This window comes from Hyla sarda, chromosome 1 (assembly GCF_029499605.1).
Source record: "Hyla sarda isolate aHylSar1 chromosome 1, aHylSar1.hap1, whole genome shotgun sequence".
NCBI classification, from domain to species: Eukaryota; Metazoa; Chordata; class Amphibia; order Anura; family Hylidae; genus Hyla; species Hyla sarda.
In genome coordinates this window covers 320,735,113-320,749,920 of record NC_079189.1, presented here as the reverse complement: position 1 = coordinate 320,749,920, position 14,808 = coordinate 320,735,113, and the positions used below count along the sequence as shown (strand labels likewise).

Below are 14,808 nucleotides of genomic sequence, written 5' to 3'. Positions count from 1 at the left end.
GGCAAAAATTTACCACCGTACTTGGCGGTCTTATTTTCGCTGGTGTGAAGCTCAGGTCCTGTCTCCTGTGACTTTCTCGGTTCCCCGTCTTCTCTCCTTTTTGCAGTAGGGTTTGGAACTGGGGTTGTCTCTCAGTTCCTTTAAGGGTCAGGTTTCGGCCTTTTCTTCTTTTTTCCAGCGTCCTCTGGCTTCTAATTCTCATGTCCGGACCTTCCTTCAAGGAGTGGCGCATGCTGTCCCTCCTTACCGGTCACCCTTTCCCCCTTGGAACTTGAATCTGGTTCTGTGTGCCCTCCAGGGGGCACCCTTTGAGCCCCTTAGAGAGGTGTCTCTGCGTCTCCTTTCTTGGAAGGTGGCTTTTGTTTGTTGCTATCACCTCCATCTGGAGGGTGTTTGAATTGGCGGCTCTCTCCTGCCGTTCTCAGTTTCTGGTGGTCCACCAGGACAAGGTTGTTTTCCGGCCAGATCCTTCCTTTTTGCTTAAGGTGGTTTCGGCTTTTCATCTCAATGAGGACATTGTCCTCCCGTTTTTTTTGTCCCGCTCCTTCTCATCCTAAGGAGCATTTACTCCACAAACTGGATGTGGGTCGGGTTGTTAGGTCCTATCTCTCTATTACTACTTCGTTTCGTCAGTGTGATTCCTTTTTCGTCCTCACGGAAGGTCGTCGTAGGGGACAACCTGCTTCCAAGGCCACCATTTCTCGGTGCATTCGGTCTGCCTTTTCTTAAGCCTATCGCTGTAAAGGGAAGATTCCTCCCTTCAGGGTTGTGGCTCATTCTACCCGTTCTGTTGGGGCATCCTGGGATCTCCAGAACAGAGCTTCGGCCTTGCAGATTTGCAAGGCGGCTACCTGGTCGTCTTTGCACACTCTCGAGGTTCTACCGGGTTCATGCCTTTGCATCGGCTGATGCTAGTCTGGGCCGTAAAAGTGTTGTAGACGGCAGTGGAACGGCAGTCTGCCTGACTGCTTATCTGCCCACCCAAGGGACGGCTTTGGTACGTCCCATGGTCTATGTCCCCCAATGGAGCCGATAGAGAAAAGATTTTTTAACACTTACCGTAAAATCTTTCTCGAATGATCCATTGGGGGACACAGCTCCCACCCTCTTTTTGGGGTTTTCTTCGGTTCTCTGTCCGAGGGTGTGTTCAGTTGTATTTTTTCTCCTGGTTCTCGGACAGATTGGGTCTTCTTTGACCTGTCTGTCCTCTCCTATTGCTCTGGAACTTAAACTGATTAACTCAGTGGCCTGGAGGCGGGTATATCCTGCTGGGAGGAGCCGACTTTTTTTTATTACCTCCTAGAGACAGCAGCATACACCCACGGTCTGTGTTCCCCAATGGATCCTTCGAGAAAGATATTTTACGGTAAGTGTTAAAATATCTCCTTTTTCTGATAGAAATTTTACCCAGAAAATTCTGCAGTGTGAATAGGTTAACGGAAAACCCATTCATCTGCATTTCACCCTCTGGCAGCGGAATTTCCTACTGAAATTAAGAAGCGGGATTCCGTTCGGAAATTCTGTAGTGTGAACCCAGCATTAAAGTGGTATTCCAGGCAAAAACTTTTTTTTATATATATATATCAACTGGCTCCGGAAAGTTAAACAGATTTGTAAATTACTTCTATTAAAAAATCTTAATCCTTCCAATAGTTATTAGCTTCTGAAGTTTTCTGTCTAACTGATCAATGATGATGTCATGGGAGCTGTGCATGATGGGAGAATATCCCCATAGGAGCTGGACAGCTCCCGGGACGTGAGTCATCAGAAAGCAGTTAGACAGAAAACAGCAACTCAACTTCAGAAGCTAATAATTATTGTAAGGATTAAGATTTTTTTAATAGAAGTAATTTACAAATCTGTTTAACTTTCCGGAGCCAGTTGATATATATAAAAAAAAGGTTTTGCCTGGAATACCCCTTTAATGTTCTGGCACTCGGGCACAATAGTAGGAGTTTATTAACAGTGATTAAAGGGGTAGAAATGCGAACCCACAATTCCTATCACTATCCCATGAGTGGAGAGACTAAAAGTGAAACCCCTTAAATTTTTCAGGGGGTTAATCTCTTGATCACTTTGTGTCTCCTTTTTTTAATTTCTACATTCTACCCCTTTAACCACAGTTAATAACCTCCTACTATTAATATCTACATGAGTCCCTGGTGGCATTCTACCTGCTCTTGGCATCTGTTATGCTTCTTTCACACTGCCGCTATGACATGGCAGTGTGACGTCTGTCGGGGAAGCTGGGTAGAATAGCAGGAGAAAAAATACTCCTTGTGCTGTCTTTTTCTCCCGCTTTTCCCATCAAAAATCAGTGGTGCCTGATGACCCCCATAATAGTTAAATGGGACCCGTTGTCGCCGATTGCTCGGCCGTTAAAGTCACACACAAAAAATAAAAAGACTTTAACGGCCATTTTTGACGGGGAGCAACGGCACTGTGAAAGGGGCCTTATATACTATATAGTGCCATTTTTGGGCTAATGAGGTTGTTTAATTTATTTTAATGATATTATTAAAAGTTATATTTTAATATGCTTTTCCCCAGTTTTAATTGTTGTGGCCTGAGTTTGGTGGGGACTTTGTAAATGCGGATGTTCCTAAGGACTTTGTATCTGCGTTAAAAGGATTTCTTTCTATTTGTGTTGAAGGAGAACTCCAGTGAAAATTTTACTTCTCCCTTATCCCAGCGGTCGGACCCCCTGTGATCTCTGGGAAGGCACCCGGCTGTTTGTAAGGAGCACATGTTGTCTACTAGTAGACTGCACGTGCTCCATTCATTTCTATGGGAATGCGGATGATGCCAGAGTGCTGTACTTGTATCTTTTCGGCACTCCCATAGAAATAAATGGAGCACATGCTGACTGCTACACCCGCTCCTCAGTGAGCATCAGGGCCCATTCAGGAGATCACGGTGGGTCCCAGTGGTCAGACTTTGCTGCTGCGGTAAATGCTGTAGGTTTTCTTCTTACTAAGTCTATGGAATATCCTATCCTAAAATACTTTAATAAACGTGAGTAAACCAGTTTATATATTTTCCATAAGTTCCAGTAGAATGTATTATTTAAAATTTTATTTTGCAGGTATTGTATGTGGACTATGGATTCAATGAAGTTGTGGATTGCACGAAAGTTTGTCGTCTGAGAGAAGCATTTTACGCTCTTCCATTCCAGGCTGCAAAGTGCAGGCTAGCAGGTATCTTTCTCCCCTCATTTTTCCTCCTGCTTATTAACCCCTTAAGGACACAACCCATTTTGGCCTTAAAGCATTACTATCATTAGTAAGAACATTTTTTTTTTTAAAGTTTAGTAATGTGCCTTTTAGACCTGTATGCATAATAAAATGAATGTTAATACCAATTAATAAATACCAATAAAATACCATTTGATCCATGTATAAAATACCATGTATATCTGCGATAAGTCTTCTGAATTTCTCTGAGGCTGGGGGTGTTTCCCCTGGGGCATGATGAGCTCCTCTCCCCTCTCCCCTGTCATGAGATTTGCACAAACCTTTTTACATTTGCAAAGCATGTTGGCTGAATGCATGCTCTATATAACTCTAATGCAGCCATGTTAAACTATATGGTGCAAGGAGAGAAGAAAAACCTGCATTTTTACATTTTCACAGCTTCGTAACCAAAGTGCATCTTTTTATAACCCTAAAACAGCCATGTGGAAGCTATATGGTGCACATACACAAGAAATAAGTTCATAAAATGAGCAAAGAGAAACCATTTTGCATATAAATAATAGTTTAGCACCTTGTATTGTTTGTAACTGTGCATGTGAATGCTTCTATTCTTAAAGACTGCAAGCTGTCTGGATCTTGTCTGTGCTCTGAGGCACAGCATGGAGATAACCACACCTCCCTCCCCCTCCCCTCAGAGATTTTGTTCCTTTAAAAAAAAAAAGGGACCAAAAAGTCAGAATTTTCGGTGTTCGTTTGCAAAAGTAAAAAGACAGACCCCCTAGTGGCCATTTTTTTAAACCATTTTTTCACATCTTTAGCAATACATTTTTTTAAATGAAGTATGTTGGGAGAATGCTTAGTTTTTAAGGAAGTATTATATGGGGAAAATATGTGTTTACCTTACCTTCTAATAGCCATAAATGAGCTTGTTCTTTGTATGACTAATTAATTGTACTTGCAATGACACTTTTTTATTTTACCATTAAATGTATGGCACAACCAAAAATATATTTATTTTGTGTGGAAATTGAAAAGAAAAACGCAATTTTGCTACATTTACAGGGTTTCAGGTCAATACAATTATAATGGGTCAATACAATTAAAATTATAACCATGGTTTCTATTATTGTACTGCTTTAAAAAAACACTAACTTTTTAAACAAAATTTGTTTGTTTTAAATCGCCCTATTCTGACCCCTTCACCACACTTCTGGGATGTGATGTGGCAAAAAGCAGCAATTTCTTCTGGCTTTAAAAAAAAAAAAAAAAAACTTTTATGCCGTTCACTGTATGGGATTGTTAACGTTTAGATTTTGATTGAACATTTACCCACACGGATACCGACTATGATCATTTTATTTTTTATAAAAAATTTTTTGGGGGGGGGGGGGAAGGGCTTTTTTACTTTTTTTTTAAACTTTTTTCACATTTATGTTGCACTTTTTTTTCCGTCCTCGTAGTGGACTATTTATAGAAATCATTATATTGCTAATACTGTTCAGTGCTCTGCATAGGCATCTGAGAAGTTAATGCAGACATCAGCGATGGCTGCTATTAGAGGCAGATCCCTGGCTGCTCATAGCAGCCAAAACCTGCTTTACATGAAGTAAACTTAAATGTACGTCCTGGTGCGTGTACGTTTGTCCGTTTTCCTTAAAGGGTACTCCGGTGGAAAACAAATGTTTCTTGTTCAGGTCCATTGGGGGAAACGGGAACTGTGGGTATATCTTGCTGACCCTAGGCATTAACAAAAAAAGAAGTCTGCCCCTCCTGCCAGCCCACTGACTCTGAGCTAATCAGTTTTAGCTTAGTGTCAGTAGGAGGCAGACACAGGTCTAGAGCTCTCCAGACCTGGTCTTCTTTTTTTAATTATTTTCTAGTTTTTCTAGAGTATTAGAATTTTTTTTTTCTCCTTTCTTATTTTATTTAGGTTGGGGTGACAGGGTCATGGCGCTGACTGATCCCCAACTTGCGATCAAGGGGCACGGTACATAAAGTATGCACCGTTAACCCCTTCTTGCCACCGACCAGCGCTAGGGATAGGGTCCCCTCTTGCCCCTGCTCACCCCGCTATGGCAGCCTGGCATGATGCAGAGCGGTACTAGCGGTACTAAGTTCTTATGGGGGTTAGGGATTGTGTTTGGGAGTCCAATCCACCCTCTGGTGCCTCTCCTTTGCCTGCGGCCTGGCCGCTCTCCCTGCTCGCACATGCGGCGCTCCATAGTTCAGTCCTTAGTTGCGACAGTCTTTGCGACTGTTGCACAGCCCGGCTCTGTGCTCCGGTTGTGGCGATCCTTGCATGTACGGCCCTGTTTCCAGGCCTCCCGCCGTGGCAAGCTCCTTGAGTCCGGAGACCGCGGCCGGCTACAGTCTTCCTCCTGGCAGCGCATCTTTCCTGGGAGCGGAGGCGGTAGCTGCAGTTAGCTCCGCCCACTAATTTTGCACGGTCCGGTGCTCCACCTCTCCTCCTGGGTCCCTACCAATGCCCTGCTAGCGTGCGCACGTGGGGTCACTTGTCTCCTCCCCCTTTGGCTTTTCTGCCTATGGGAGGCTATGAACTCCCCAAGGGTCTGCTCCCTTACTGGTGTTGTCACGAGGGTCTCCTCAAGTTCTCCTTCCACTGGACAAGCCGAGTGCTCTGCTGTCCGGGATTCGCTTCTTGCGCTGACCGTAACCGGTGGCCATCTGTTCTTGCATGGAAATGCTGGGCAGGATGGTGGCGTCCGTGGAAGCTGTTCCCCTTGCCCAGTTCCGGTGTCTCCCTCTTCAGTGGGCCATCCTGTCCCTGTGGGACAAATTTCGTCTGTCCAGGAAGCCCATCTCCCCATCATTGTCCTGGAACTTTGGGCCAGCTTTCTTTGTCGTTACTCAGAGGTTGTCCGGTTTGGGTTCATATAGACAACGCCACTGCTGTGGCTCTTATCAATTGCCAGGGGGGCGCACTCAGCCTCTCGGCAGTGGCAATGATTCTGGTTTGGGCGGAATATCAGGTTCCCTCAATCTTTGCGATCCACATTCCATGGGTGGACAATTGGGACTTTCTGAGTCACTCCTCGCCCCAACCCCGGAGAGTGGTCTCTCCGTCCGCAGGTATTCTCAGAAATTTGCGAACGTTGGGGGACCCTGGACATGGACCTCTGTCCTGGCTTCAGGTTCCTGGCTTCATTGCAAAGTCCTGCGATCCTCTGGCTCTAGCCGTGGATGAGTTGGTCATTGTCTGTGCGCAGGTCGCCCTCCCTTACCTCTTCCCTCCTCTCCCCCTCCTGCCCAGGGTCGTCAGGAAGCTCAAGGTGGAGGGCATCTCGGCAATTCTTGTGGCTCCGTATTTGCTCCGGCACCCATTGTTCGCCTCATGCCTATTCTGTATAGGCCCAACCTTCTCTCTTAAGGTCCTTTCTGCCACCCCAATTCACCGCCACAGCGTTTGACGGTGTGGTGGTTGAAACTGGTGCTGAGGGCGCAAGGTTTCTCGGTCCGGGGCATTCGCACCATGCTCCCGGCGCGTAAGCCAGAAATGATCATTGTACCTGGCGTGCCTACTTTCGGTGGTGCGAGGCCCTGTCCCTTTCGCCCGTTGTTTTTTCCTTGCCAAACCTGCTTTCCTTTTTCCGGGCGGGTCGGTCAATGCGTCTGGCACTTAGTTCCCTTTAAGGGGTAGGTGTCGGCGCTTTCCATAATTTTTCAGCGCCCCCGGCATCCGATCCTCATGTCCGCAGCTTCCTGCAGGGTGTGGCTCACAAGGTTCCTCCATACAGGTCTCCCACTCGGCCCTGAGACCTGAATCTGGAACTCGGTGCCTTATAGGATGCCCCATTTGAGCCCCCTCCGGGAGGTCTCTCTCCGCTTCCTCTTTTGGAAGGTGTCCTTTCTCAATTCTGTTACCACCATCCGGCGGGTGTTTGAATTGGCGGCTCTCTCCTGTCACCCTCCCTTTCTTGTCCTTCATCGGGACAAGTTGGTGCTTTGGCCGGTGCCGTCCTTTCTGCCAAAGGTGGTATCCTTTCCATTTGAATGAGGAAATTGTCCTTCCCTCCTTCTGCCCTGTTCCGTCTCAACCTAAGGAGCGTGCTCTCCACAAATTGGATGTGGTCAGGGCTCTGTAATCTCTCGGCCACCTCTTCATTTCGGCACTGATTCGCTGTTCATCCTTCCGGAAGGTCGGCGCAAGGGGCTTCCAATCTCCCGGTGGATCCGGTCTGCCATATCGGAGGCCTATTGTTCTAAAGGGAAGGCTCCATCTTTCCGAGTTACGGCACATTCCGCCCGCTCCTTTGGGACCTCCCAGGCGGTCCACAACAGGGCTTCAGCCTTGCAGGTGTGTTAGGCGGCCAATTGGTCGTCCATGCACACGTTTACAAAGTTCTACCAGATGCACACTTCTGTGTCGTCTGACGCTGGGTTTGGGCATAAAGTGTTGCAGGCGGTGGTGGCGTATCCCTCCGCCTGATTGTGCTCTGCTTTCCCACCCTTAGGGGCTGCTTTGGTACATCCCACGGTTGCTGTGTCCCCCAATGGAGCCGAACGAGAAAAGTGTAAAATCTCTTTCTTGGAGGATCCATTGGGGGACACGGCACCCACCCATTGGGTGTTAGTTTGTTGACCTGAGGGTCGATTGCCTGTCAGTGGGTTTGCTTGGTTGTTTTTTATCTGGGCCTTACTCGGACTTTGTTATGGTTCTGTCGGTTCCCTCCTCCTGCTTTGGGACTAAACTGATTAGCTTAGTCAGTGGGCGGAGTATATCCTGTCAGGAGGTGCCGACTTTTTCTTTTTTGTTAATGCTTAGTGTCAGCTTCCTAGTGGCACTTCCTAAGTATATAAAATCTTCTTTTTCAAATCAAATGGTGCCAGGAAGTTAAACAGGTTTGTAAATTTACTTCTATTTAAAAATCTTCGAGTACCTGTTAAATCAAACCATATTTTCCAAACTACCTCAGATTACATTCCCTAACTACCCCTTACACCCCTGCTCCCCTTAAAGCTCTATCGTTCCTTTCCCCATGCTCACATTGTGTGAGCTCCAGGTAGGAGAAAGTGGGCGTTCTCCAGCAGGCGTAATGTCTCTGAAGCCTGTGAGAGCCTTATAAGCCTTACTCATCAACGCCCAGCCTAAACCCTTGGACCTAGAAAGCTGAATTTTTTTTCACAGTTGTTGTTTTTAAGACGTAGACGAGGAATAAGAGGATTTTTCGAAATTCAACCCTTAAAGGGGTACTCCACCCCTAGACATCTTATCCCATATACAAAGGATAGGGGATAAGATGTCTGATCGCGGGGGTCCCGTCACGCCCCCTCCCATAGACTTGCATTGAGGGGATGGGGCGTGACGTCACACTGGGGCGGAGTCGTGACGTCACGAACTTCCATTCCCGGGACCCATACCCTCCAGCGCTTCCGGACAACAAACAGGTGGGTGCCACATGCTATATTGCGGGGGTCCCCAGCGGCGGGACCACCGCGATCAGACAGCTTATCCCCTATCATTGTGTAATCTAAAGTATTAGGGAGGTACACAGACCCACTGGACCGCCTATAGTACGATTGTCTGGGTAAGAAGTGTCAAGATGGCAGCCGGAGCTTCTTTTACCAGCTCCCAGCCCTTCGCAATCCTTGTCTATGGTCTGCCTTCTGGCCATAAACGTTGATCAGAGAGAACACTGATCAGTGCTATGCAAAAGTTGTACTGATAAAAACTACAGATTACAGTGCAAAAAAGAGCCCTCATACAGCACCTTATAAGGAAAAATAAAGTTTTATAGAGGGTCAAAATAGGACAATTTTAAGCATACTTATTTTGATTTCTTTTTTTTATAAACCTAGTCATGGCTGTAGATGTTGGCACCCCTGAAATTTCCAAGAAGATGTATTTCTCACAGAAAAGGATTGCAGTAACACATGTTTTGCTATACACGTGTTTATTCCCTTTGTGTGTATTGGAACTAAACCAAAAAAAGGAGGAAAAAAAGCAAATTGGACATAATGTCACACCAAACTCAAAAAATGGGCTGGACAAAATTATTGGCACCCTTTCAAAATTGTGGAAAAATATGATTATTTCAAGCATGGAATGTGAACTGTCTGAGGACTTGTAACCTTGAGATTGTTGATATTTTTCCACAATTTTGGTTTTCAAGTCAATCTCCAGAGATCTAAATTTGCTTTTGTCCACATTATCAAAAGTTTGCAACCCATGGCACTGTAGCTAATCTCCCTGGGTGTGGTAGAAGAGAAAAATTGATGAAAGGTGTCAATGCAGGATAGTCTGGATGGTGGATAAGCAGCCTCAATCAAGTTCCAAAGATATTCGAGCTGTCCTGGAGGCTCAGGGAGCATCAGTGTCAGCGCAAACTATCCATTGACATTTAAATTCAATGAAACTCTATGGCAGGAGGACCCCACTGCTTACACAGACATAAAAAAGCAAGACTACATTTTGCCAAAATGAAATTGAGTAAGCCAAAAACCTTCTGGGAAAATGTCTTGTGGACAGATGAGACCAAGATAGAGCTTTTTGGTAAAGCACATAATTCTACTGTTTACCAAAAACGGAATGAGGCCTACAAAAAAAAAACTACAGTGAAATATGGGGGAGGTTAAATTATGTTTTGGGGTTGTTTTGCTGCCTCTGGCACTGGGTGCCTTGAATTTGTGCAAGGAATCATGAAATCTGAGGATTACCAACGGATTTTGGGTCGCACTGTACAACCCAGTGTCAGAAAGCTGGGTTTGGGTCCGAGATCTTGGGTCTTCCAGCAGGACAATGACCCCAAACATACGTCAAAAAGCACCCAGAAATGGATGGCAACAAAGTGCTGGAGAGTTCTGAAGTGGCCAGCAATGAGTCCAGATCTAAATCCCATTGAACACCTGTGGAGAGATCTTAAAACTACTGTTGGGAAAAAGTGCCCTTCCAATAAGAGAGATCTGAAGCAGTTTTGCAAAGGAAGAGTGGTTCAACATTCCAGCTGAGAGGTGTAAGAAGCTTATTGATGGTTATAGGAAGCGACTGATTTCAGTTATTTTTTTCTAAAGAGTGTGCAACCAAATATTAAGTTAAGCCAATAATTTTGTCCAGACCATTTTTGGAGTTTGGTTTGATATTATGTTCAATTTAGCTTTTTTTCCTCCCTTTTTTGTTTAGTTCCAATACACACAAAAGGAATAAGCATTTGTATAGCAAAACGTGTTACCGCAATCCTTTTCTGTGAGAAATACTTCATTTTCTTGAACAATTTCAGGGGTGCCAACATTTACGGCCATGACTGTAGGTATCATTTTAATCATATTGACCCACAGAAAATTTGTTTGTTTTACCGTAAAGTGCACAGTGTTTGGCGCCAAACATTTAATGGAAAAATGAAGTGTTATTAAAAAGTACAAGTAGTTGGTCGTGCAAAAAAACAAACACCTTAGAGGGGTCTGTGGATAAAGAGTTTTGACTCTTAAAGAGTACCTGTCACCAAACTGAACTTTTAATATATTGTTACTGATGTAATTAAGACACTTTGCTATTCTCTTGAAATTCTCAACCTTTATATGTTTTTAATATAATTGAAAAAATGGCCACTACGGTGGCTCTTTTCTGTTCCTGCTGCAAGTCAAACCGTTAGTTTGGCCTTCTCCAGCCTGGCAGGAGACCAAACTCAGTAAGTACATGCGGGGCATGGCGAGGCACATCGCTTGCAGCCTTCTGTGACGTTGCGCCTGCTTGGGAACGCCCACTTTCTCCTGCTGGGAGCTCACACAGTTTAAGGGTGCATGCACACCACATTTTTTGCCATACAGCTCCCGTATACAGTTTCAAGTTAAAACCATACGGAACCGTATAGAAAACCGTATGTCAAACGCGTTTAATGGTTTAGTCCATTTTGCGTCTTATACGGTTGTGCCTGTTTTTTTTTTACCCATACCCAAAACCGTAGTCTACCACGTTTTTTGGTCAGGGTGAAGAACCGTATTAAACAATGTATTTTTTTTTTTTTTTTTTTTTTTTTTCATGGGAGTCAATGGGAACCGTACAGCTTAGTATGTGCGTACGGTTCCATACGTTTTTTGACTTTGCACAGTTTTCTTTTTTTCTTGGAATTTCAATCAAACAAGTCAAACTTTATTGAAAATTAAGTGAAAAGAACACAAAAAAATGTTCCTGTATCCACAAGGCAAAAAATGGGTTGGGTTCTCAAGGGGTTAATTTGTGATATTTTGATGATTATTTATTTGTAGACAGCAGTGTGAGGACTTGCACAATGATCTGTACTTTTAATTGGTACTATTTTGGTATTTGTACCTCCAGTCCATCTGTTTGGATGCTGCTATCTCTCTTGACCACAGCATTTAAGTGGTTTAACCCCTTAAGGACCGTGGCGTCACTCCTGCTCTGTTACTACATTGTATATTTCAGTCTTGGTATATATGTTGATGCCTATTTTTTACTGCACCTTATGGGGGTTTTTATACCCCTAAATTATGCACTTTAGATGCAGGCAATCCATGCACCTCATCCAGTGTTATTCATTGTTTACATGCATGAGCAGGAATTGGCGCCTCTTTGTTTTCTTTCCCAGGGGATTTCTTTCCCCCTAGACTTTTTTTTATTTTTTATTTTTTTATTAAACGTGTGATATGTATTTTAAATGAATTCGATAAACATTGTTATATTTTTAAACAATTTGAAATGACTCCATAGTGATTCAGTGTTTTGTTGAATTTTTTTTTGGAATAAAATGTCACAAAAAAGCAGCAATTTAGTATTTTATTTTTTTGACGTTTACGCCAAATTAACATTGTATTTTGATAGTTTGGACATTTACGCACGCGGCAATACCAATTATGGGACTATTTATAGCAATCAGTTGATTGCTAATACTGTTCAGTGCTATGCATAGGGCATAGCACTTATCAGTTTTATTGGTGATCTTCTGCTCTTGTCTGCTCGATCTCAGACTAGAGCAGTAGTCCCCAGGATACGGCTGGAGGCAGGTGAGGGTACCTCGGATCCCTCTGGCAGGGCTGCGGCGATTCGATCATCCATTTAAAGTGCCGCACTGCTGCAGATGCTGTGATCTGTATTGATAACGGCATCTGAGGGGTTAATGGCGGACATTAGCGCGATCGTTTGTGGCATAAATTATAGCGGAAACCTACGCTACTTTAGGGCCACAACAGTGCTGGCTATAATGGGAGTCTGGTGCCTCTTAATAAATCTGGCACTGCTTTACAGACATGCATTGCATATGAGAACATTTAAGCATTTGTAACATGTGACGTTTAGCTACAATGTAATATAATTTTGCATGTATTTTTATTTGTTTCAAAGGTTTGGAAGCTTTCTGTGGTGACCCAGTTCTTGTAAAAGCTGTGGAGACAAAAGCCTGTGGTAAAATTCTTGCTGTTGAGATTCTTCAGAAGACTGAGAAGCCACTTGTTGTTTTGTATGACACATCAGGGGATGAAGATATAAACGTAAATGCGGCCTGTCTTCGGGAGCTGTACGATAATTCTTTGAATGTTCATTTGAAGGTAATTCAGTGGAATCCCAATTTTGTAGTCTCCTAATGAGTCCTATTAAAATAGCATATGCTGGAGGAAAGCTGTTTGAATGGAGTCATTAGGTGACTCCTTTAGGACTATTTAAATGAAATGTCACCCACTGCTGTTTGCCACAGTATGTTGGCATCCCAGTGTTTAATTTTGTACAGGTTCCTGCTTACTACTTCATAAAAGACAGGCAGATTACCGTATTTTTCGCCGTATAAGACGCACTTTTTCTTCCCCAAAACTGGGGGGGGGGGGAAGTTGGTGCGTCTTATACGACGAATACACACCTATCGCGGCGGTCCCTGTGGCCATCAACGGCCGGGACCCGCGGCTAATACATGACATCACCGATAGCGGTGGTGCCCTGTATTAACCCTTCAGACGTGGCGATCAAAGCTGACCGCAGTGTCTGAAGCGAAAGTGACACTAACCGGGAGGGACCTTACCTGCCTCCTCAGTGTCTGCTCCGTGTCGGGATCCCCTGCATGGCCGGCGCTCTCCTTCGTCGTCATCACATCGTCTCGCACGCCACCCCGTCATCCAATAGGAGCGTTGTGCGTAGAATCGTGCGTAGCGACGTGATGGCTGCGACGGAGAGCAAGGATACCGGGCAGCAGAGACGTTCCGGAGCGACGAGAACACCCTGGGGGACTAATACTGTATCTAATACTGTTCAATATGATCCAAAGAGGTTTGGACACTTATCCTCTCTCCCCCCATAAAAAATAATAATGCAGCTCCATCGACAAAATTACGGTTATCAATATGGTGACACACAAGCAAAATGGGGGGGGGGGGGGGTGATTTTATCTCCGAGTTATGTATTGGCCTGAAACTAAATCTGTAATATTTTCCCATTACCATTGACAGTTCATTTTTCTTATCTTACTAATGAGCTCTGATAAAATGAATGCTGAACTCTGTTTGCTGATGGCAAATCGCTCCAGTTTTTGTAACCGAGCTGGGCCATTATTTATTCTAAAATAATAAAATTCTATAAATGATGGCATCACAGCTAAATGGTAATGAATTGATTCAGAAAACCACATTGACTATCAATTTTTAAGCTGAAAGCATTTGGTCATTTAATGCACTGTTTTGCAGCACAATGAATAAAATTTTGCTTACCTGAAAATGTTCAATTCCTGGAGTCCATAGGCAGCACAGAATAGGTTAAGTTCGTCCTCCCAAACTTGTCAGAAGAGGTAATTAGCATAAACAAACAAATTAGCATAATTAGCCGTATTAACAGACACACCCCCGCTAGGTATAAAGGGACAGACCCACACGCAGGCCATAGAGTAGTTATAAAGCAATATTTAATTAGGGTGGGATCCCTGTGCTGCCTACGGACTCCAGGAATTGAAATTTTCAGGTAAGCAAAATTTTATTCATTCCTGGACGTCCTACGGCAGCACAGAATGGGACCTAAGTAGCAGAAAATAATAAAGGGAGGGCATTACTTCTTAAACGCTTCTTCCAACACTGCCTTGCCTAGGGCTGAGCTACTGGAGACGTCCAGACGGTAGTGTTGAATGAATGTGGTTGGCGTTGCCTACATAGCCGCTCCACAGATCTCTTGAAGCGATACTTGAGAAGCTTCAGCCCAAGATGCCGAGGTTGCCCTAGTAGAATGGGCTTTTAGATCCCTTGGGGGCTCCAGGCCTTCTTTTTGGAAGGAAAAACTGATAGTCTTCTTAATCCAGTTGGCAATAGTGGATTTGGCTGCCTTGGGGCCTTTTAGATATGGCTCCGAACTGTACAAACAAGTGCTCCGAACACCTAAATTATGCCGTCCTGGCTATATATTCCAAAACTGCACATCTGACATCTAACTTCGAGATCTCTTCATGTTCAGCCAGAGCCGGTAGTATAATTTCTTGTTGAAGGTTATGCATAGAATGGACTTTCGGGATAAACCCGGGAAGAGTACGAAGTACTAAGGCATCCCCAAGATCTTGGATATGGCTCACGGCAAGAGTGCCTGTATCTCACTGACCCTGAGCGCTGAATCGATAGCCACTAAAAAACAAGCTTTCCACGTAAGAAATTTTAGATCAATGGATTTAATGGGTTCAAA

At 44.3% G+C, this 14,808-nt stretch overlaps 1 protein-coding gene across 6 annotated transcripts in view; it reads left to right on the top strand.

Moving 5' to 3' along the window:
- The window catches only part of TDRD7 (tudor domain containing 7), a 124,044-nt gene that overhangs the window by 45,822 nt on the left and 63,414 nt on the right, over window positions 1–14,808 (top strand). For all 6 annotated transcript variants that reach the window (XM_056519061.1, XM_056519080.1, XM_056519055.1 and 3 more), the window contains 2 exons: window positions 3,086–3,197; window positions 12,508–12,710. In XM_056519061.1, the coding sequence (XP_056375036.1) occupies window positions 3,086–3,197; window positions 12,508–12,710 (315 nt within the window). The remainder of the gene's footprint in view (window positions 1–3,085; window positions 3,198–12,507; window positions 12,711–14,808) is intronic.